Source organism: Haliotis rufescens, unplaced genomic scaffold (genome assembly GCF_023055435.1).
Source record: "Haliotis rufescens isolate VD_foot unplaced genomic scaffold, xgHalRufe1.0.p SCAF_9, whole genome shotgun sequence".
NCBI lineage: Eukaryota > Metazoa > Mollusca > Gastropoda > Lepetellida > Haliotidae > Haliotis > Haliotis rufescens.
In genome coordinates, this window is record NW_025964383.1 from 6,729,992 (window position 1) to 6,752,392 (window position 22,401).

At 44.1% G+C, this 22,401-nt stretch overlaps 2 protein-coding genes across 3 annotated transcripts; one reads left to right on the plus strand and one right to left on the minus strand.

The window, feature by feature from the left end:
* Positions 1-387: 387 nt before the first annotated feature.
* LOC124119499 (sodium-coupled monocarboxylate transporter 1-like) lies at positions 388-22,165 on the minus strand. Of its 2 annotated transcripts, none has more exons than XM_048391198.1 (16): positions 22,041-22,165; positions 21,202-21,646; positions 20,336-20,387; positions 16,867-16,934; positions 16,265-16,345; positions 13,448-13,521; positions 7,807-7,944; positions 7,004-7,139; positions 5,771-5,859; positions 5,193-5,305; positions 4,841-4,911; positions 4,549-4,635; positions 3,673-3,872; positions 2,596-2,699; positions 2,102-2,220; positions 388-1,755 (listed from the first exon to the last, which is right to left on the minus strand). In XM_048391198.1, the coding sequence occupies exons 2-16, from the start codon at positions 21,613-21,615 to the stop codon at positions 871-873; spliced, it is 2,631 nt and encodes an 876-aa protein (XP_048247155.1). In that variant the 5' UTR covers positions 21,616-21,646; positions 22,041-22,165; the 3' UTR covers positions 388-870. The 2 variants fall into 2 exon arrangements, with proteins under 2 accessions (XP_048247155.1, XP_048247154.1); XM_048391197.1 differs by having other exon boundaries at positions 22,020-22,165.
* On the plus strand, positions 10,225-12,370 carry LOC124119508 (transcriptional regulator QRICH1-like). Its single transcript, XM_046482037.2, has 3 exons — positions 10,225-10,741; positions 11,054-11,303; positions 11,750-12,370. Exons 1-3 carry the CDS (start codon positions 10,396-10,398, stop codon positions 11,862-11,864), a joined length of 711 nt encoding a protein of 236 aa, XP_046337993.1. The 5' UTR covers positions 10,225-10,395; the 3' UTR covers positions 11,865-12,370.
* Positions 22,166-22,401: the final 236 nt, after the last annotated feature.

Consider the following 22,401-nt stretch of genomic DNA (forward strand, 5'->3'; position numbering starts at 1 on the left):
ATTATATGACCTGTCTGGTCAACCACTAGTCTGTCCACACATTGTGTGACCAGGCTGACCAATCACTGGTCAGGCCATGCATTGCGTGACCTGATTGATCAATTACTGGTCAGGCCATACATTGTATGACCTGACTGACCAATCACTCCCAATTGCGTGGATCGATGCCTCATGATATTACTCACTGGATTGTCTGGTCCATACCTTGTGTGACCTGGCTGATCGACTACATGGCCGTACCTACATTGGACTTGCATGGCTTCCCGGGATTGTGACAATCTTATCTTTCAACGGTATACGGGTGTATGCACACACACACACACGCATGCACGCATGCAGCAGTTCACATCAATGCAGACAGACACAATAATGACAGAGACGGTAAGAGAAACATGAACAATCTGTAATCATTACGATATTGGCGTGACACAGGCACTCATAAACCATTCACCAGCATCATGTAGCGTTGTGGGTATACGCGTCATCCTGTTCTTTACTAATAGCCATTTTCACTTGTATCAATGAAAAAGATATCCATAGTTCTACTGACATGAGAAGAATGGAGTGTTGTTGCAACGTTCCTATCGCAAATCCTTCACAACAACATCAACTTGTGCTGTGCTCACTGTCCGTCTTCACATCTCAACATGTGTTATCTTGAGTAAAATGTACATTGTTATTAATATTTGCAAAGACATCTGACGTCAGTAACCCATTCTCTAACGTCCGGGCTGTATCGACCATCCCCGTCCATGTAGCTCTAGTAGCCCCCACTGCGGCTGTCAGTTATTGCCGTCTCTCCATGTTTATGGGAAAACGTTCAATGAACTATAATACTTCTTCTACAGATTGTTGAACATCAGGTTTTTCCTAGGGTTTAGTCACCTCTGAGTGGGGACAGTCATCCGCTGGATCTGGAATTTGAGCTCTGCTTGTGTTACCTCTCTCTAGATTCGGATCGCGCATTGGCTCCTCTGTACGTGAAGCTTGATCTAGACGTGGCTCCGTCTTCCCGGGGGTTTGGTCGGGACATGGCTCGTCCTTCGTCTGCGTTGGTAGTAGACTTTGCTTCTCCCCCTCGTGAATTTGGTCTAGACTTGGGTCCTCTGCCTTATGCGATTGGTCAAGGTTTCGATTCACCGTATCTTGGGATTGGTCTGGAAATGATTCCTCATTATCTTGGGATTGGTCTGGAAATGATTCCTCATTATCTTGGGTTTGGTCTGGAAATGATTCTTCATTATCTTGGGTTTGGTCTGGAAATGATTCCTCATTATCTTGGGTTTGGTCTGGAAATGATTCCTCATTATCTTGGGATCGGTCTGGAAATGATTCCTCATTATCTTGGGTTTGGTCTGGAAATGATTCCTCATTACCTTGGGTTTGGTCTGGAAATGATTCCTCATTATCTTGGGATCGGTCTGGAAATGATTCCTCATTATCTTGGGTTTGGTCTGGAAATGATTCTTTATTATCTTGGGTTTGGTCTGGACTTGATGTCTCCCCATCATTGCCTTGATAAAAGATGGGTTCATTTCTATCTTGATTTTGGTGTGGATTGAACAGGTCAGTATCAATCAGAGGTCGGCGATCTGATTCAGGCCCGTCCCCCGATTGATGCGGCATCTGGATGTGGTTGGTCTGCTGCTGACTATGTTCCTCCTCTGGATGGCGAAGGGGTTCATCCTCCTCGGGGATGTCCACACTGGTGTGGTACATTTCTGCCTTTGAGGAGGACTCAGGAACACGCACTGCCTGAAAAACAAAGCATACGTTGGGGCTTTATTAGACAAACGTGGACATCTTGGTTATACATGTAGTGACAAAGCACTTTGACGTGACAACTCACCCTGAATAAACAACAGAAACTGTATTTATATAACCAAGCTCTGGAAACGATTTATCTACATCACTGTAAATCCATGTCCCTTATTCCCACATTTATGGTGATGTACTCGCTTCATGCCAGCTCCCATCCAACCATACAACCGCCTCACCATCATATCGTGAAAACCAGCATATCATCTCACTACCATATCTAAAACAATAATTTACATGCAAGTATTGATTCAGTAATGTAAGACAAAATCAGTGAACTTGCAGCTGAATAGTCCACACCACATCTGAAGAAGAGCTTGATGGGTTCCGGGAGACAGCAGAATAACTGATCCACCACAGATACCAAGTACCGAGTGTCTGCCATCTTGGTCGTCCGGCAGCCTGCAACAGTGTCACGCGCGTTCTCCATAATGGACTCTCACTTTGTTTTAACCTTTTTTACTTTATCACACATCGCGCTCTCCTAAGCATACGATGGTTGTCTTAAAAGTTCTGAGATTATTGAAGGATGTATGATACAACCTTAACAGTTTGCATGTATTAAGTACACTATTTTCCATGCATCAGAACCAAATACATATGCAAGCAACATACTTCTGCAAGCTTCAAAGTGACTAAGTACTCTGTGTTGTGAACATGGACAAAATTGGCTACCGCGCTGTCATCAAGGATCTCCAACTGAAATGCTTACTCAAACAGCCAGCCATAAGGACAAGTATTCGTCTTGTATTTACATGCACCCATACTTTCACTTACCATTGAACATGTAGCTGGCTATAGCCCCAGTTACTATAACAAAAAATATGCCAAGTGCCCCGAACCACATATAGGACATGGAGTACAACTTGTCAAGGCCTTCTCTGTAACATAAATAAGTAAATCTTGAAATTTCACGCGAGCGTGAATTAAATGCGAAAATGCGAGTGGTCTTTGCTCGCACTTTTAAACATCGCATTTATATCACCAATAAGACAGTTTGGAAAGCAGAAATACCAACTTAGACATACGCTGAAAACAAATAACTACGTATTCCACATCACTGTTTATTGAGCAGAACTTGTACCAAGTATATAAACAATGTCATTACATCCTGTGAATTGTCACTTCTGGGGTAAAGACAAGAAGAGTTCTACCCACGCAACACGGTGTCTTTGTTCTTTGCGACTGCGTCAAAGGCCGACACGACCCAGCGCGTATGTATTGTTTTAGCGGAAGTACTCTACTCAGCGTTAATAAGCGGCGCTATTTGGTGTGTGATTGGATTTATGTAAGATTGCATTAAGGTGAGATTTCTCCTGTAAATCCGACAGAGGACATTTTCTTTAGATATAAATCCAATGATGCTTGAGAGGACGGGGGTGTCGCATTCATGTTGAGTCACATTTTTGGCAAGGGACAAGCGGTCGCATTCTTTTGGAGACGCATTAACTTCACGATTTACAGTATGAAAGTCAGTCCCGTAAATATATGTCTGTAACATGAATATTTGTCTGCAACGTTAATATATGTCAGTAGTGAGTGAGTGAGTATGGTTTTACGCCGCTTTTAGCAATATTCCAGCAATATCACGGCGGGGGACACCAGAAATGTATATGTCAGTAACGTAAATATATGTCTGTAACATAAATATATAAGTCAGTAACATAACGATATTTGTCTTTAACATAAAGATATCTGTCTGCAACATAAAGATATTGGTCTTTAACATAGAGATATCTGTCTGTAACATATAGATATCTTTCTGTAACACATTTATTTTCTGTAACTTGTTGGTATTTCTGGGCAGCATGAACGAATCTGTACATACTAGGTGGAGATTTTAAATGAACGCACGGGGAGTAGGCCTGTGTCGTCACAAAGATGTCAGGCGTGGTGTCGCTGATGCCGCTAATATAAGTGACGTTGTCGACTTGGCATCTGTCTGTCGGCCCTAGGGGAAGCCAGGGCGTCTTCCGCTTTGTAGTAGACATGTAGGACCCGATGGAGATCCAGAAGATGAACACTGCTCCTGTGACTGTTGCCACGAATGCCCCCTAGCAACACAAACCCTATATATATACACACGGACACATATACATACATATATACCTGTTACCATATATATATACACACGCACGCACTCAGACACGCACACATACATATATACCTGTTGCCATATATATACACACGCACTCACGCACGCGCTCAGACACGCACACATACATATATACCTGTTGCCATATATATACACACGCACTCACGCACGCACTCAGACACGCACAGATACATATATACCTATTGCCATATATATACACACGCACTCACGCACGCACTCAGACACGCACACATACATATATACCTGTTGCCATATTTATACACACGCACTCACGCACGCACTCAGACACGCACACATACATATATACCTGTTGCCATATATATACACACGCACTCACGCACGCACTCAGACACGCACACATACATATATACCTGTTGCCATATATATACACACGCACTCACGCACGCACTCAGACACGCACACATACATATATACCTGTTACCATATATATATACACACGCACTCACGCACGCACTCAGACACGCACACATACATATATACCTGTTACCATATATATATACACACGCACTCACGTACGCACTCAGACACGCACACATACATATATACCTGTTGCCAAGGTATGTCATGTTGCCATAATGCATTAACACGTTTACCTGGATATTCGCCCACGGTATGAATGCTCCCAGGATAAACAGGCCCGTGGCAGGGCCGGAAAAGGCAGCCAGCAGACTGAAGGATATCTTGAAATACAAAACAGTAGGACAATGACATACCAGACATTCTAATAAAACAGTTCACTGTTTCTTGTGGTGTAGCCTTCTGAACTTTCTAGATAGGACTATGCCCTGGTTGGCTGAATAAATACAGTGTCTTTCGATAGTGAGCTGATCTGTGGCAGTAAAATATATATTTATCCAGCAGTTGTGTAAAATCCGCAACATTTACCTGTGACAATGTCCCGCCGATCTTGGCGATGAGCAGCGAGATGGCTACACACACGCCTCCACACGCCACCACTGTCAGGAGAGACGCAACACCGTTGGTTACAACTCATTGCTTACAACTCCCCAAACTGATACAGTACGAGTATCTACATACACATTGCAATATACACACTGAAGTACTGTTGTGCATATTTTGTAACCCCATTTTAGGTTGTTTTTCTTCCAATTTATTAAAGCATAGCTGTTACAACAACGTTCACAACATGATGGTGAGATCGGATTGTGTTGAACTTGATACACTAATCACACCACATCAATAAGTTGCGGAGGGTCCTGCTCAGTTGCGGTCCTACCTGAACACTTGGCTATGATCGTGGCCTTCATCTCGGTAGGATTCTTCACATACGGTTTGACGTAGTCCTCCCAGGTCTGTGCAGACAATCCACTGAGGCCCGACGACAGCGTGCTGCAACACAGGGGCGTTAGCTGTGTGAGGGTGTCGAGGTGGGAGTGTGCATTGATAAAGTATTGGCTATCACAATGCTAATCCCCCATACACGATGGCCAGTTAGATATGACTGTTTGAATTTAATTTACTATCCATCCTACACACTACTGGAGCTGAAAGGATCAAACGGGTAACACTATCAGAATACCCACTAACTACGAAAATTACCTCTTCCGAAAAACCTGCTAAATTTTACTTAAATACTGTTACAATTGACTTGAAATTGTTTTGTATCGGAATAGGTGGAATACTGCTGCAGGAACCGTTGCAGTTGAAAAACTTCATTTGTCTATGTCAATAACAACAGTTGTAACAGCTTTCACGGAAAATATAACTTGAAAAATGGCCGACTCTGTTTGGGTTTGATGTTTATGTTACGTAGATAAGAAACAATGTGTTTTTGAAACCACTGGTGCTCCCTACCTCAGAGAGGCGCTGAATAAAGCCGCCATGAACAGTCCCGGCATGCCTGGCAAATTCCGGAAGATGTCCATCACCATAAACGGAATGATCTGCAGATACCCAGAAGACCCCACTATATAGATACACAGGACATCCCACTTTATAGATATCCAGGACATCCCACTATATAGATACACTTGACACCCAACTAATATAGATACACTGGACACTCCACTATATAGATACACAGGGCACCCCACTATACAGATACACAGGACATCCCACTATATAGATACCCAGAAGACCCCATTATATAGATACCCAGAAGACCCCACTATATAGATACACAGGACATCCCACTATATAGATACACAGGACATCCCACTATATAGATACACTTGACACCCAACTATATAGATACACTTGACACCCAACTATATAGATACACTTGACACCCAACTATATAGATACACTTGACACCCAACTATATAGATACACTTGACACCCAACTATATAGATACACTTGACACCCAACTATATAGAAACACTTGACACCCCACTATATAGACACACTTGACACCCAACTATATAGATACACTTGACACCCAACTATATAGATACACTTGACACCCCACTATATAGATACACTTGACACCCAACTAATATAGATACACTTGACACCCCACTATATAGATACACAGGGCACCCCACTACATAGATACATATGACACCCCCACTATATAGATACACAGGACACCCAACTATATAGATACACAGGACACCCCACTATATAGATACACAGGACACCCCACTATATAGATACACAGGACACCCCACTATATAGATACACAGGACACCCCAATATATAGATACACAGGACACCCAACTATGTAGATACACAGGACACCCCACTATATAGATACACTTGACACCCCCACTATATAGATACACAGGACACCCCACTATATAGATACACAGGACACCCCACTATATAGATACACAGGACACCCCACTATGTAGATACACAGGACACCCCACTATATAGATACACTTGACACTCCACTATATAGATACATATGACACCCCTTTATATAGATACACTTGACGTCCCACGATATAGATACATAATTATGACACCTCACTATAGAGACAAACGACACCTCACTAACTCCTCGCTGTATGGAAACACACAATCTTATACCCAAATAAGACATAGTGACAATGAGTTACCCTCATACCCATTGGCACCTGTACCTGGTTAGGGTTTGTGATTTGTTTGGACTTGAGAGGATCACAGCCTTTGTCGTAGTAGTAGGCGAACGCCACCAGCCCTTCCAAGGTTGCCAGGGACAGGGTGATGAAGAAGGCGGGACCAGTGATGAGCAAAACTCTACAAGCAGCATTCAGTTAGGACATCTTCTATTGCAACAATTTCCTGAATTGTTATAGTGTACCTAAGAATGTTCCATATTTTCATCAGTAATTTACTCTCTGTAATATATTGCTGTACATAACCGCAAGATTGAATATCAAGAGTCGATCAAAGTTTTTACCACCGTTGTTATTTTATCACTGTATGTCGGATTTCTAGTGGACGTGTTACCTACTAGACTCCATCGGCACAGCGTATATACTACTGGACTAGTAGTGAGTAACATAGACTTCTATACACAAGCGACCCGTGAAGATCCGGGGTCCAATAGGTCTTCAGCAACCCATGCCTGTCGTAAAAGGCGATCATGCTTGCCGTAAGACTAACGGGATCGGGTGGTCAGGCTCGCTGACTTGGTTGATGCATGTCATCCCATTACTGGATTGACTGGTCCATACTCGATTATTTACACACCGCCGCCATATAGCTGGGATATTGCTGAGTGCGGCGTTAAACAACAAACCAACCAAACCAACTATACATGTAGATAGATAGATAGATAGATAGATAGATAGATAGATAGACAAGCTGTCCTACATATTTCATTATAACATATGTTTCTAGATATGATGCATAGTCTCAAGTATGTATTAACTGTAGTAGTTGACATCTCCTCTTGTCTTACTTCTTGGCCTGCAGCTCGGTTGGCGTGGAGGAGATACGCTGGATGGCAGCCTGACCGATGGTCAGTCCGATCATCCTGACGCTGGACCCCAGAAACAAGCTCCAGAAGGTGTGGCGAACTGTTGGGTCGGGGTTGAAGCTGGTGATAGGACACACTTAACATTAAACACATTAAACCCCACACGGAAACCTGACGGCGATCAGTTGGGTCAAGTCTGAAGCTGTGGGTGGGGCATACATTTACATTAAACCCTACACGGAAACCTGACGGCGATCAGTTGGGTCAAGTCTGAAGCTGTGGGTGGGGCATACATCTACATTAAACCCTACACGGAAACCTGACGGCGATCAGTGGGGTCAAGTATGAAGCTGTGGGTGGGGCATATGTGTACATTAAACCCTACACGGAAACCTGACGGCGATCAGTTGGGTCAAGTCTGAAGCTGTGGGTGGGGCATATGTGTACATTAAACCCTACACGGAAACCTGACGGCGATCAGTGGGGTCAAGTCTGAAGCTGTGGGTGGGGCATATGTGTACATTAAACCCTACACGGAAACCTGACGGCGATCAGTGGGGTAAAGTCTGAAGCTGTGGGTGGGGCATACATTTACATTAAACCCTACACGGAAGACTGTGAACTGTTGGGTCGTGGTTGAAGCTGGCGGTTGCGGCCAATTTACATTATGTACCTCCGGTGAGGGTTTACTGTAACCCAATGTTTTTCCACTATGGTCTAGTGGTAGAGCGTCTGCCGGGGGTCGCAAGGTCCGGGGTTTGATCCCCGGCCGCGTCATACCAAAAGAAGTCAAAGATGGTACTTGTTGTTACCCTGTCTGGCGCTCAGCATTAACAACATTCCCCCTACAACAAGGACTGGTCGGCTCGGAGTCAGTATACCGTGTCTGAGTGGGGTATTCATGTAAGACTGCGGCATGATATCTCAGTGTGCTAGCACTATATATCGGCAACACACACACACACACACACACAAACACACACACACACACACACACACGCGCGCGCGCACGCACACACACACACACACACACACACACACACACACACACACACACACGTGCATGAACATCGCTAGATAAGTGCAATCATCTTGGACGCGACGTTAAATCCCATTTCACCTCACCTCACCACCTGCCTCCCACTGAGCCGCCGGTGCAGGTGGTGACGTAAAGGTTTGTGACATCGTGGGTCGTCCACTGGTTGGTGCACGTGCCAGTGCCGATGCGGCACGTGCTGGCATATCAATGAACTTTAAGCGAGCCTGTTGTAAACACGGGTCTTGGTATCAAATAGAAATAACATATTTGGTTAATGCGTGTATCAATCTAAGAAGATGTCGGTTTGAAAGTCGGTTCACGATCTTGAACTTGGAATTTTGGAGAGTAGTATGACCTCGGGAGAACAGGTCGAAAAGGCATTTCGGCCTTCGGTCTTACGTTTTCACCTATCCCCCTCAGGCCTACTCCACCCACCAAGACCTCATTCCCGGTCTTTCCCGACCCCCAGGGCATGCTCTGTCTACCTAAACCGAAGGAAAGTGTTTTTCCATACTTATAAACCGTCTAAATTGATTAAATGTTATAACGAGCATCTATAAATGAGGCGCTTCATTATAGCGCTTCCTTGAAGACGATATATTATAACTTGCACGTAAAATTCGCTGTCTTGCCAGGCGGTCAAGAGCCCTTGGATGTGCCAACAACAAAACACAACTCAAATACTTACTTTTAAATGAAAGTGAAATCTTCGGTTTCTAAATGTATGTGTTGCAATATTCCACTTCTTTTAAACTTTTCAAAACTATATCCCGCTTAAATTCGCAAATTTAAAGGTGTTTTTTGCTTTACAAGATTTTCGACTTTAAACAATCCAACTGTTACATAGAGGTAGTTGTAACGTAACGGCTAGCAGTTACTGCACGTGCAAATTGTGCAGCATTGATAAGCACTTGTTTAAAAGCACGTGTTTTGAAACCTTGCTGTCCTTTCACCAGAGACTGATGTGGAAAGATGAGCGACGACGACGACGACGACTTTCATTTTGTTACGCAGTCTTCATTCACTGAAGAAAGCGATGACTTTTCTTATCGATTTGGAAAGCCATTAACCGAAGAAGAACTTGATAAACGTTTGGAAATATGTGTATCGAAATCAACAACCTACAAGAATGATTGGGCCATAGGAGTGTTTGGGGGGCACGGGTGGCCCAGTCGTCTAAGGCGCCGCGATTCGCTGTGCAGAGTTGCGTCCCTTGGGCACGCCAGAAACCTATGATTGTGGGTTCGAATCCCGGTTCGCCCCAATTATGTTTCTAGGTTTGTCAGCACCATACCCGTGCTCGTGGGTTTCACCGAAGTGGTAAACGTCTGAGACCTGCATCACTTCGGGCTTTCCTCCCACATTAAGCTGACACGCCGTGATATAACTGGAATAATGTTAAAAGCGGCGTTAAACCCAACTCACTCACTCACTCACTCATAGGAGTGTTTGAAAGGTGGCAAAAGGAGCGGTTACATCGCCCTATTGGGGAAAATTTGGGACTATCGTCATCAATTTTCAATCAAAAGTTTATGCAACAGAGCGCCGGAGATTTAAATGTTGGCTTAAAGTTTTTCCTTTTTGAGGCCAGAAAAACCAATGGAGAACTATATCCCGCTACAATTGTTTATGGGCTCTTTACCGCACTAGCATCAGCTCTAAAAGCAAGTGGCTCATCCTTCAAATTAATGGATGATGACATATTTCAAGACAGTCGGAAAGCTCTGGACGCAGTCATGCGTGAGCGATGCCGAGGAGCCGATTGCAGAAAGCCGACCGAGGTGATAACAAGAGAAGAGGAGGATGCTCTGTGGAAGAAAGGTGCTCTTGGCGACAGCTCTCCTCAACAGTTACTGGATACAGTTTTATATCTTACAGGTAAAAGCATTAATTTTCGTAATGTTCTATTTTAAAGGTACATTAAAATGTTAACCATAATTTTTTTAATTCCCTCGTGCTATTACAGTTTGACGAAAACAACCTCTTGGAGGAGGCTCATTTGGTTAATATAAAGATGCTGAAATGCCATTTACATGGATGAAATTTGAAAGTTAGGCATTAGCGTTCCAAAACATTTTCGTTGGTTTCTTTTAAAGCTCTAAATTAAGAGTGGCCGTTCAAAAGAGTTTTAAAATTTAAAAGTTGGGTCTTGTAAATCTTATAAATTGGTTTTAATTGATTCCGTTTTAGGTCTTCATTTTGCTTTACGAGGCGGAAAAGAGCATCGTGCTCTGAGGCTTCACTTGAATCCTCAGATCACCGGCCCTTACACTGATCAGAATGGGCGCAGGTATTTAGAGTACGTTGAAGATGTGTCCAAAACCAACCCGGGTGGTATTCGGGAGCGTAAGGTGGAGAAAAAAAGGGCCTGGGAATACGAGAACACGGAACATCCGGAGAGATGTTACCTGAAGGTTTTTGAAAAATACAAATCCTTGTGGTAAGAACAATGGTCATATTAATTTATTTCTAACCCAGTTATATTTACATATTTTAATAGAATAATATATAGGACCTTTTTTCAGTATCTAGTCCCTATATTGTTCAAAACTTTGGTTATTAATACTTTCATGAAGTAATGTCACCAGGTAAAGGAGTAAACATTTCTTGTCCCACTATTGGCACGTCATGAAAGCACGAAAACAAATACTGCAATTATGCAATACTATTAGAATACCGTCAGAAAAATTATTTGAAGTTTTGGCTGGGTTAGTATCCAAAAGGTCCACTTTGGAACGAAGGTCAAACGGCAAGTCGTTTAATGAGTATTGTTAATTTGAAAGCCCCAAAGGTCATGTTAAGCTTTTCTAAGAGGTTCATAGTATAATAAAAAAATTTTATCTCGAACGATTTTTGATTAACTATTACTATTTATCTATTTTTCAGCCCCCAGTCGCCTACACGGCCGAATGCTTTCTACTTCGCTGCCCAAAAAAAACCAAGGGAGGAAAAGTGGTTTTTGGAATCGCCAGTGGGTCATAATACTCTACAAACACTGTGAAGCGGTTGTGCCAGATGGCCGGACCTATTGGCAGAATGACGAACCATTCCTTGCGATCAACAGCTGCCACCCGCCTGTATGAGGCTAGTATTAGCGAGCAGCAGATTTGCGAACACACATCTAGGCATAAATATTGACTTTTTTTATTGTTCTAAAGGTTTTAACAGAAGATAATGAAGGTGTTAGATTAATTTTATCTGACCAGTTTTCCTTTTTTTTAGAAATATGCATCCCTAAACTTCAAGATATAAGTTGTAAATACATATAAATATTTGTATATGTATAGTTTGAGGTCAAACGTGTCCTTCAAAACTAATTTGATAGACATTCAAGTATTCACGCAAAATCGAGGGTCCATTTTGTCATTTTTTACAAAAATTATCTTTATTAACTTAAAATTGCGATATGAAAATGATTTTCGTAATCGGTGGCTTGTGGTTGCAAAGGCGTCATAACGTATATTTGATTATTTGTCATAAAAACACACTTAAAAAAGACATTTTAATACTTAAACCATGAAGAAAGTAAGAATATAAAAGAAAAATCTGATTTTCAGTCTGAAGTATAGTCTGCAGATTTAATATAAAAAATAGATTTGGATCCCCAAACCGGTGTACAGCACCTCCATGTACATAATGATTTTTATCTGCATGTTTGTTTATTCCAGGTCATCGTAGTGATGCCGTTCGGCTATATAAACGTACCAATGATGACCTCAAAGCCAAAGCATCAGATGTCATTTGTGCCAAGAAGGGGAAGAAGGACATAGAACCAATACCATCTACATCTGCATCTGTTGAACCACTACCATCTACATCTGCATCTGTTGAACCACTACCATCTACATCTTCATCTGTAGAACCACTACCATCTCCATCTGTAGAACCACTACCATCTACATCTGCATCTGTTGAACCACTACCATCTACATCTGCATCTGTTGAACCACTACCATCTACATCTTCATCTGTAGAACCACTACCATCTCCATCTGTAGAACCACTACCATCTCCATCTGCATCTGTTGAACCACTACCATCTACATCTGCATCTGTTGAACCACTACCATCTACATCTTCATCTGTTGAACCACAACCATCTACATCTGGAACCTCCAAGTCAAATAATGTCGCTTTTCAATGTCCACGCCGAAGTGTACCCATGACATTCAATTTTAATTGAAATACAATTTTGAATTGCTACTTGTCATTTTTTCAGTTACTTGGTTAAACCTTGGATTGGAGGTTTTACATTCAAAGTAAAAAAACCCGAACGAAAGTAAAACCTCATAATAAGTTTTACTTTGAAAGTAAAACCTCTTAATAGGTTTTACTTTGAAAGTAAAACCTCACAATAGGTTTTAATGCCTATAGAAAGAATTCTCTTACTTAATAGAGATGCCAATGAATAGGTTTATAAAGATAGTTAATGCTCTGATATTTTACTGCAATATTGCGTCGCGTGGCATCCTGAATGGGCTTCAGCACACTGAACCCACGCTGCAGAGATCCATCCCATTTGTCGCTGTTTAGCATTTGAAGGTGTGACGATCAGCTATATTTGAAAACTTGTCTGGTACTCACTCGAAAAAATTAAGTCGGCCATTTTGATAGTTGATGTTCCACATTTCAGTTGGTCCCCCAACTTCCATTGTCCCCTACAAGAAAACAACACGTGTGCTAAACTTAACCGCCCCTGCCTCCAATGAACTCGCTTGTACTGATATTTACATTTAAATGATAAAAAAAACATGTAAACATTCTAAATACGAGGGGCGTTCAATAAGTTTTGCAACTTCAATGTAAGATCAAGTCGCAGAATATCTCTTACACTTTTATTTTTCAATATAATCTCCTTTCACCTCAATACATTTATTTCATTTGTCCTTCAAGCTTTTAATACCACTTTTATAGAAATCCGCAGATTGGCCCTCTAACTACGCCTCTGTGGCAGCCTTTATATCCTCGTCATCCTGGAAGCTTTCTTCCATGTAGGGCAGATTTCATTTGCCGGAACAAGAAATAGGCACTGGGGGCTAAGTCTGGGCTGGAGGGTGGGTGATTTAACTGTTCGAATCCACATTCACATATGGCGGCCTGTGCAATTCTCGACTCGTGAACCAGATCGTTGTCATGCAAAAGTAGAATACCACGTGTTAACATCCCACGGCGTTTCTCGCGAATAGATTTCGCAATTCTTTCATTACATTAGCATAATACTGTCCATTGATTGTAGTTTTTGGTGGCATGTAATCAGTAATATGCCTCTTGCATCCCAAAATATGATGGCCATTACCTTGCCAGCCGATGGTTGAGATGCTCATGAATAATGGTTCCAACAGTTCCAAATGCTATTTGGAATTTCCCTAGAAAGTTAAGATACTTTCCCTCGTGGGTCAGACAAAATTCTTCTTTCTATAGCAGCAATGGTTTCTGGTTGGGTGGCATCTGAAGGCCTGCCTGACCTTGGGTCATCGTCTATGGACTCCCTACCCCTTTTATACTGTAGAGACCAACGACAAACTGTGGAATAGTCAGGAGCATCCTTACCCATCACTTTACACATGCGATCATGGATTTCTTTTGATCTGCATCCCTCCTTGGTGAGGAACGTTATTACAGCGCGTTGTTCATGTTTGAGAGAATCCATGATTGTGACTACCCTTAGGCGAATGAAGCCATCACATCTAACTTATTGTTGTGTCTGGAACTTGTTATGACACGTGTCAACCTGATGTTATGACTAGTGTCACACCTGCCACCAGTTGACATTGTTTGTGTTAACACAAATGCCAAAGTTGCAAAACTTATTAAACGCCCCTCGTAGGATACGATAGCGTTTGGTCAAATCTTCCGACGATACAGATTAAGGACGATGTTATTAACTGCACATGGGGACAAAATTGGAGAAAAGTTCCACATGAACCTTACCTGTGACAGGGCTTCTCCATGCAAGGAAGGACGACACACCTAGATATGACTGCTTACTACAGTTGATGATGACAGCCTCCCCACAAGCTAGGACTACATACCTGCATTTAATGATGACAGCCTCCCACAGGACGACATACCTACAGTTGATGATGACAGCCTCCCCACAAGCCAAGACGACATACCTACAGTTGATGATGACAGCCTCCCACAGGACGACATACCTACAGTTGATGATGACAGCCTCCCCACAAGCCAAGACGACATACCTACAGTTGATGATGACAGCCTCCCACAGGACGACATACCTACAGTTGATGATGACAGCCTCCCCACAAGCCAAGACGACATACCTACAGTTGATGATGACAGCCTCCCACAGGACGACATACCTACAGTTGATGATGACAGCCTCCCACAGGACGACATACCTACAGTTGATGATGACAGCCTCCCCATCAGCCAAGACGACATAAATACAGTTGATGATGACAGCCTCCCCATCAGCCAAGACGACATAAATACAGTTGATGATGACAGCCTCCCCATCAGCCAAGACGACATACCTAAAGTTGATGATGACAGCCTCCCCAAACGCCAAGACGACATAAATACAGTTGATGATGACAGCCTCCCACAGGACGACATACCTACAGTTGATGATGACAGCCTCCCCAAACGCCAAGACGACATAAATACAGTTGATGATGACAGCCTCCCCACAAGCCAAGACGACATACCTACAGTTGATGATGACAGCCTCCCACAGGACGACATACCTACAGTTGATGATGACAGCCTCCCACAGGACGACATACCTACAGTTGATGATGACAGCCTCCCACAGGACGACATACTTACAGTTGATGATGACACACTCCCTACAAGCCAAAAAGACATACCTACATTTGATGATGACAGCCTTCCAAAGGACGACATACCTACAGTTGATGATGACAGCCTCCATACAAGCTAGGACGACATACCTACAGTTTATGATGCAGTCTCCCCACGAGCAAGAACAGTTGATGATGAGAGTCTTCCACAGGACGACATACCTACAGTTGATGATGACAGCCTCCCCACAGGGTATAAGGACATACCTACGGTTGATGACAGCCTCCCCACAGGGCATGACGACATACCTACATTTGATGATGACAGCCTCCCCACAGGGCATGACGACATACCAACAGTTGAGGATGACAGCCTCCCCACAGGGTATGACGACATACCTACAGTTGATGATGACAGCCTCCCCACAGGGCATGACGACATACCTACAGTTGATGATGACAGCCTTCCCACAGGGCATGACGACATACCTACAGTTCTGTTGATGATGACAGCCTTCCCACAGGGCATGACGACATACCTACAGTACTGTTGATGATGACAGCCTCTTCGCAGGGCATGACGACATACCTACAGTTGATGATGACAGCCTCCTCGCAGGGCATGATGACATACCTTGATGAGAATTGCGAACATTCCGGTGAGCATGACAACCGTCTGGAAAACGTCCGTCCAGATAACAGCCTTGAATCCTCCCTGACCAATTAGTCAAGTCAGTGAATTACCACAAAAGTTCAATGAATTATAACACAAGTACTATGAATAATAAACAGATAACATTGAAACACACAGTTTCAGATAAGTGACAACAGCAATAAGTACCAGGCCCTCAAGCACACTCACGATAGTTCAGAATAGTGCCACTATCAAAAGTCTTGAAAGAGGCGCTGCTCTGTCGTGAAAGACATGGAAGAACCAACTTTAACTCTCCGAGATAGGTACAACAGACCTTCACGAAACTGTCACATCACGAAACAGTCACATCACGAAACTGTCACATCACGAAATTACTCGAACGATTAAGTTGTCCTGTGTTTGCCAACAACCAAGAGAGTTTACTCTAAATTCTGCTTCCTGCTACAATCTGGCCACGACTTGATATTTTACGAGAGTGTCAGTCATTTGCTGCCACTGACAGTGACTACACGTAAACTTACATCAATATCTAATGCCACAAAACAAGGGAAGGAAACACACATACACCAGTCTCCACTTACGATCGTTGTATAACACACCGAGGCGCACGCTACCACCGCCATGGAACCAGCAAGAGGAAACCCTGTCACTGAAATAGAAGTCCAAGACTATTGAAAACCGCTGTCAGCATATCTTTAAACATAGATGGCGTAATTCAACACTATATACACAACTGCGATGCGATAATATGTCGACTCCCTTGTGAAGCCCTAAATATCCCATCCCACTTCCGCACATGGAATACAGGCGTACTGATCATATGGCTGTTGAGTCATTACTTGTGATACACACGATATCCATACATTCATGATACCTACCCAGAGTGTGGACCCCAAAGTCATGATACCCACTTGTTATACCCAGTGTGTCGCCCCCAAAGTCATGACACCCACTTGTGATACCCAGTGTGTGGACCCTAAAGTCATGACATCCACTTGTGATACCCAGTGTGTGGACCCTAAAGTCATGACACCCACTTGTGATACCCAGTGTGTGGACCCCAAAGTCATGACACCCACTTGTGATACCCAGTGTGTGGACCCCAAAGTCATGATACCCACTTGTGATACCCAGTGTGTGGAACCCAAAGTCATGACATCCACTTGTGATACCCAGTGTGACGACCCCAAAGTCATGACACCCACTTGTGATACCCAGTGAGTCGATCCTACAGTTTTGATACCCACTATTAATACCCAGTGTGTCGATCCTACAGTTTTGATACCCACTTGTGATACCCAGTGTGTCAATCCTACAGTTTTGATACCCACTAGTGAAACCCAGTGTGTCGATCCTACAGGTTTGATACCCACTTGTGATACGCAGTGTGTTGACCTCAAAGTCATGACAAACACTTGTGATACCCAGTGTGTGGACCCATAAGTCATGACACCCACTTCTGATACCCAGTGTGTAGACCCCAAAGTCATGACATCCACTTGTGATACCCAGTGTGTGGACCCCAAAGTCATGACACCCACTTGTTATACCCAGTGTGTGAACCCCAAAGTCATGACACCCACTTGTTATACCCAGTGTGTTGACCCCAAAGTCATGACATCCACTTGTTATACCCAGTGTGTGGACCCCAAAGTCATGACACCCACTTGTTATACCCAGTGTGTGGACCCCAAAGTCATGACATCCACTTGTGATACCCAGTGTGTTGACCCCAAAGTCATGACAAACACTTGTGACACCCAGTGTGTAGACCCCAAAGTCATGACATCCACTTGTGATACCCAGTGTGTGGACCCCAAAGCCATGACATCCACTTGCGATACCCAGTGTATCGATCCTACAGTTATGATACCCACTTGTGATACCCAGTGTGTTGACCCCAAAGTCATGACAAACACTTGTGATACCCAGTGTGTGGACCCCAAAGTCATGACACCCACTTCTGATACCCAGTGTGTGGACCCCAAAGTCATGACATCCACTTGTGATACCCAGTGTGTGGACCCCAAAGTCATGACATCCACTTGTGATACCCAGTGTGTCGACCCAAAAGTCATGACACCAACTTCTGATACCCAGTGTGTCGACCCCAAAGTAATGACACCCACTTGTTATACCCAGTGTGTGGACCCCAAAGTCATGACACCCACTTGTGATACCAAGTGTTTGGACCCCAAAGTCATGACAAACACTTGTGATACCCAGTGTGTGGACCCCAAAGTCATGACATCCACTTCTGATACCCAGTGTGTAGACCCAATAGTCATGAAATCCACTTGTGATACCCAGTGTGTGGACCCCAAAGTCATAACACCCACTTGTGATACCCAGTGTGTCGACCCAAAAGTCATGACATCCACTTGTGATACCCAGTGTGTTGACCCCAAAGTCAAGACAAACACTTGTGATACCCAGTGTGTGGACCCCAAAGTCATGACATCCCCTTGTGATACCCAGTGTGTGGACTCCAAAGTCATGACACCCACTAGTGATACCAAGTGTGTGGACTCCAAAGTCATGACACCCACTAGTGATACCCAGTGTGTCGACCCCAAAGTCATGACACACTAGTGATACCCAGTGTGTGGACCCCAAAGTCATGACACCCACTAGTGATACCCAGTGTGTGGACTCCAAAGTCATGACACCCACTAGTGATACCCAGTGTGTGGACTCCAAAGTCATGACACCCACTTGTGATACCCAGTGTGTGGACCCCAAAGTCATGACACCCACTTGTGATACCAAGTGTGTGGACTCCAAAGTCATGACACCCACTTCTGATACCCAGTGTGTCGACCCCAAAGTCATGACACCCACTTGTGATGCCAAGTGTGTGGACTCCAAAGTCATGACACCCACTAGTGATACCAAGTGTGTCGCCCCCAAAGTAATGACACCCACTTGTGATACCCAGTGTGTGGACCCCAAAGTCATGACACCCACTAGTGATACCAAGTGTGTGGACTCCAAAGTCATGACACCCACTTCTGATACCCAGTGTGTCGACCCCAAAGTCATGACATCCACTTGTGATACCCAGTGTGTTGACCCCAAAGAGATGACATCCACTTGTGATACCCAGTGTGTCGACCCCAAAGTAATGACACCCACTTGTTATACCCAGTGTGTGGAACCCAAAGTCATGACATCCACTTGTTATACCCAGTGTGTGGACCCCAAAGTCATGACATCCACTTGTGATACCCAGTGTGACGACCCCAAAGTCATGACACCCATTTGTTATACCCAGTGTGTGGAACCCAAAGTCATGACACCCACTTGTGATACCCAGTGTGTCGACCCCAAAGTCATGACATCCACTTGTGATACCCAGTGTGTGGACCCCAAAGTCATGACATCCACTTGTGATACCCAGTGTGTCGATCCTACAGTTTTGATACCCACTTGTGATACCCAGTGTGACGACCCCAAAGTCATGACACCCACTTGTGATACCCAGTGTGTCGATCCTACAGTTTTGATACCCACTAGTGATACCCAGTGTGTCGATCCTACAGTTTTGATACCCACTTGTGATACCCAGTGTGTCGATCCTACAGTTTTGATACCCACTTGTGATACCCAGTGTGACGACCCCAAAGTCATGACACCCACTTGTGATACCCAGTGTGTGGACCCTACAGTTTTGATACCCACTAGTGATACCCAGTGTGTCGATGCTACAGTTTTGATACCCACTGGTGATACCCAGTGTGTCAATCCTACAGTTTTGATACCCACTAGTGATACCCAGTGTGTCGATCCTACAGTTTTGATACCCACTTGTGATACCCAGTGTGTCGACCCCAAAGTCATGACACCCACTTGTGATACCCAGTGTGTCGATCCTACAGTTTTGATACCCACTAGTGTCACCAAGTGTGTCATTCCCATAGTTATGATACCCACTTGCGATACCCAGTGTGTCGATCCTACAGGTTTGATACCCACTAGTGATACCCAGTGTGTCGATCCTACAGTTATGATACCCACTTGTGATACCCAGTGTGTACATAGATCACCTACCTGCCTCCAGTGCTATTGCCGGCCCAAACAATACAATGCCCATATAGAACAACTGAAAATAGAAACCGGGATAAGTGTACAATATCGTCAGTGACAATCACACACACACACACGTCACAATTACACCACCCCTGTAGCTAAACGTACGTACCGTACTGAGACATGCCATCTCACTTCACCCCTGTAGCAAAACGTACGTACTGTACTGAGACATGCCATTGTACGCCACCCCTGTAGCAAAATGTACGAACCGTACTGAGATATGCCATTGTACCCCATCCCCTGTAGCAAAACGTACGAATTGTACTGAGATATGCCATCTCACCTAACCCCCTGTAGCAAAAACGGTCGAACCGTACTGAAACGTGCCACCCTTACTCCATCCCTGTAGCAAAACGTACGTACCGACTGAGACATGCCATTGTACGCCACCCCCTGTAGCAAAAACGTACGAACCGTACTGAAACATGCCACCCTTACTCCATCCCTGTAGCAAAACGTACGTACCGTACTGAGACATGCCATTGTACGCCACCCCCCGTAGCAAAAACGTACGAACCGTACTGAAACATGCCACCCTTACTCCATCCCTGTAGCAAAACGTACGTACCGTACTGAGGCATGTCATCTCGCCTAACCCCCTGTACAAAACGTACGTACCGTACTGAGACATGCCATTGCACGCCACCCCCTGTAGCAAGACGTACGTACCGTACTGAGACATGCCATTGTACGCCACCCCCTGTAGCAAAACGTACGTACTGTACTGAGATATGCCATCCTTACCCCGTATCCTGTAGCACAACGTACGTACTGTACTGAGATATGCCACCCTTACCCCGTATCCTGTAGCACAACGTACGTACCGTACTGAGATATGCCAGCGTGGTTCCGAGTTGCCGGATCATCCTGGACTTGAACCTCAGCTGTAGGTACTCGTAGGCGCTGGTTAGCCTGAGTGGATGCACCATGGGCACGATCAGGCGGGTACCGATCAGGTTGGCGAACATGAAGCCGAACGTGCTGAGCCAGAACATGATTCCATAGATGTACACTTCAGCAGGGAACCCAAGCATCATGATGGAGGACTCGAAGGACACCATGAGAGACAGAGCAACAGGAATGATCTTCATCTTGCGTCCACCTACTAGGTATTCAGAAGCACTGGACTTGCGTCGTCCCTTCACGGCATAGTACGCCCCTATACCCAGTGATACTACGATAGTCAAACTAAACACCACGTAGTCTGCTAGATGAAACTGATGCGTAGGACTCACCATTGTGATGTTGCACACAGCTGACGTTATGTTACTGGAACATGAGTAAATGTAGTTACCAATACCGGTCTTACATGATAGAACATGCTGGAAACCTGCCTGAACATGATGGCGTGACAGATCATGGACAAATTGAAGTGCAGGTCTGGCATTGGTTATCCCAGTAAATACATTGTCCCTGAAAATTCTTAAAGAAATAATTATGCTTCCGACTATTGAAAATATTTAAAATTGCCAGCCACAGAACTTACACTGCTGCAAGGTGTTCTTCTTGGAAAAAGATTTCAGGCTCCTAGCTTTAAATAACATGTTATGTCGAATCTCGATCGTAGACCCCCTTACTGAAATGTTTGCGTCGCGGCCCCTGTTCGTAGATCTTCAATAATATTCAAATGTTGCAATTTTACCTTAGTTACTTGGTTACTCACGGCTTGTCGGCACGGCCAGGGACTTGGGTGAATAGTTCTGGCTGAGCAAAGACAGCTGAAACATGTATTGAGACTTTCAGCGTCTTTTCCTATTGGACCAAGTGCTAGGCACGACCATCCAATGACCACGCGTGTGTGTACATATCATCCAGGCACGAAATGTGTCAGTGGCTGAACAGTTTTTCGAGGCTTAAAAATTCCTGGTGATGTTCTGGGATGATTTCTATATCTCATAGAGGTTGTGTTATAGCTTTCTGCTACACATATATGTTGTGTCATAGCTTTCTGTAACACATATAGGTTGTGTCATAGCTTTCTGTTACACATATAGGTTGTGTCATAGCTTTCTGTAACACATTTA

Coding starts and splice junctions, on each gene's coding strand:
- LOC124119508 (XM_046482037.2), top strand. CDS start 10,396: ATGCAACAGAGCGCCGGAGATTTAAATGTTGGCTTAAAGTTTTTCCTT. Junction 10,742..11,053: donor TACAGTTTTATATCTTACAG/GTAAAAGCATTA, acceptor ATTCCGTTTTAG/GTCTTCATTTTGCTTTACGA. Junction 11,304..11,749: donor GAAAAATACAAATCCTTGTG/GTAAGAACAATG, acceptor TCTATTTTTCAG/CCCCCAGTCGCCTACACGGC.
- LOC124119499 (XM_048391198.1), bottom strand. CDS start 21,615: ATGGTGAGTCCTACGCATCAGTTTCATCTAGCAGACTACGTGGTGTTT. Junction 5,306..5,770: donor TTATTCAGCGCCTCTCTGAG/GTAGGGAGCACC, acceptor CCTGTGTTGCAG/CACGCTGTCGTCGGGCCTCA. Junction 3,873..4,548: donor TACCGTGGGCGAATATCCAG/GTAAACGTGTTA, acceptor TTGTGTTGCTAG/GGGGCATTCGTGGCAACAGT.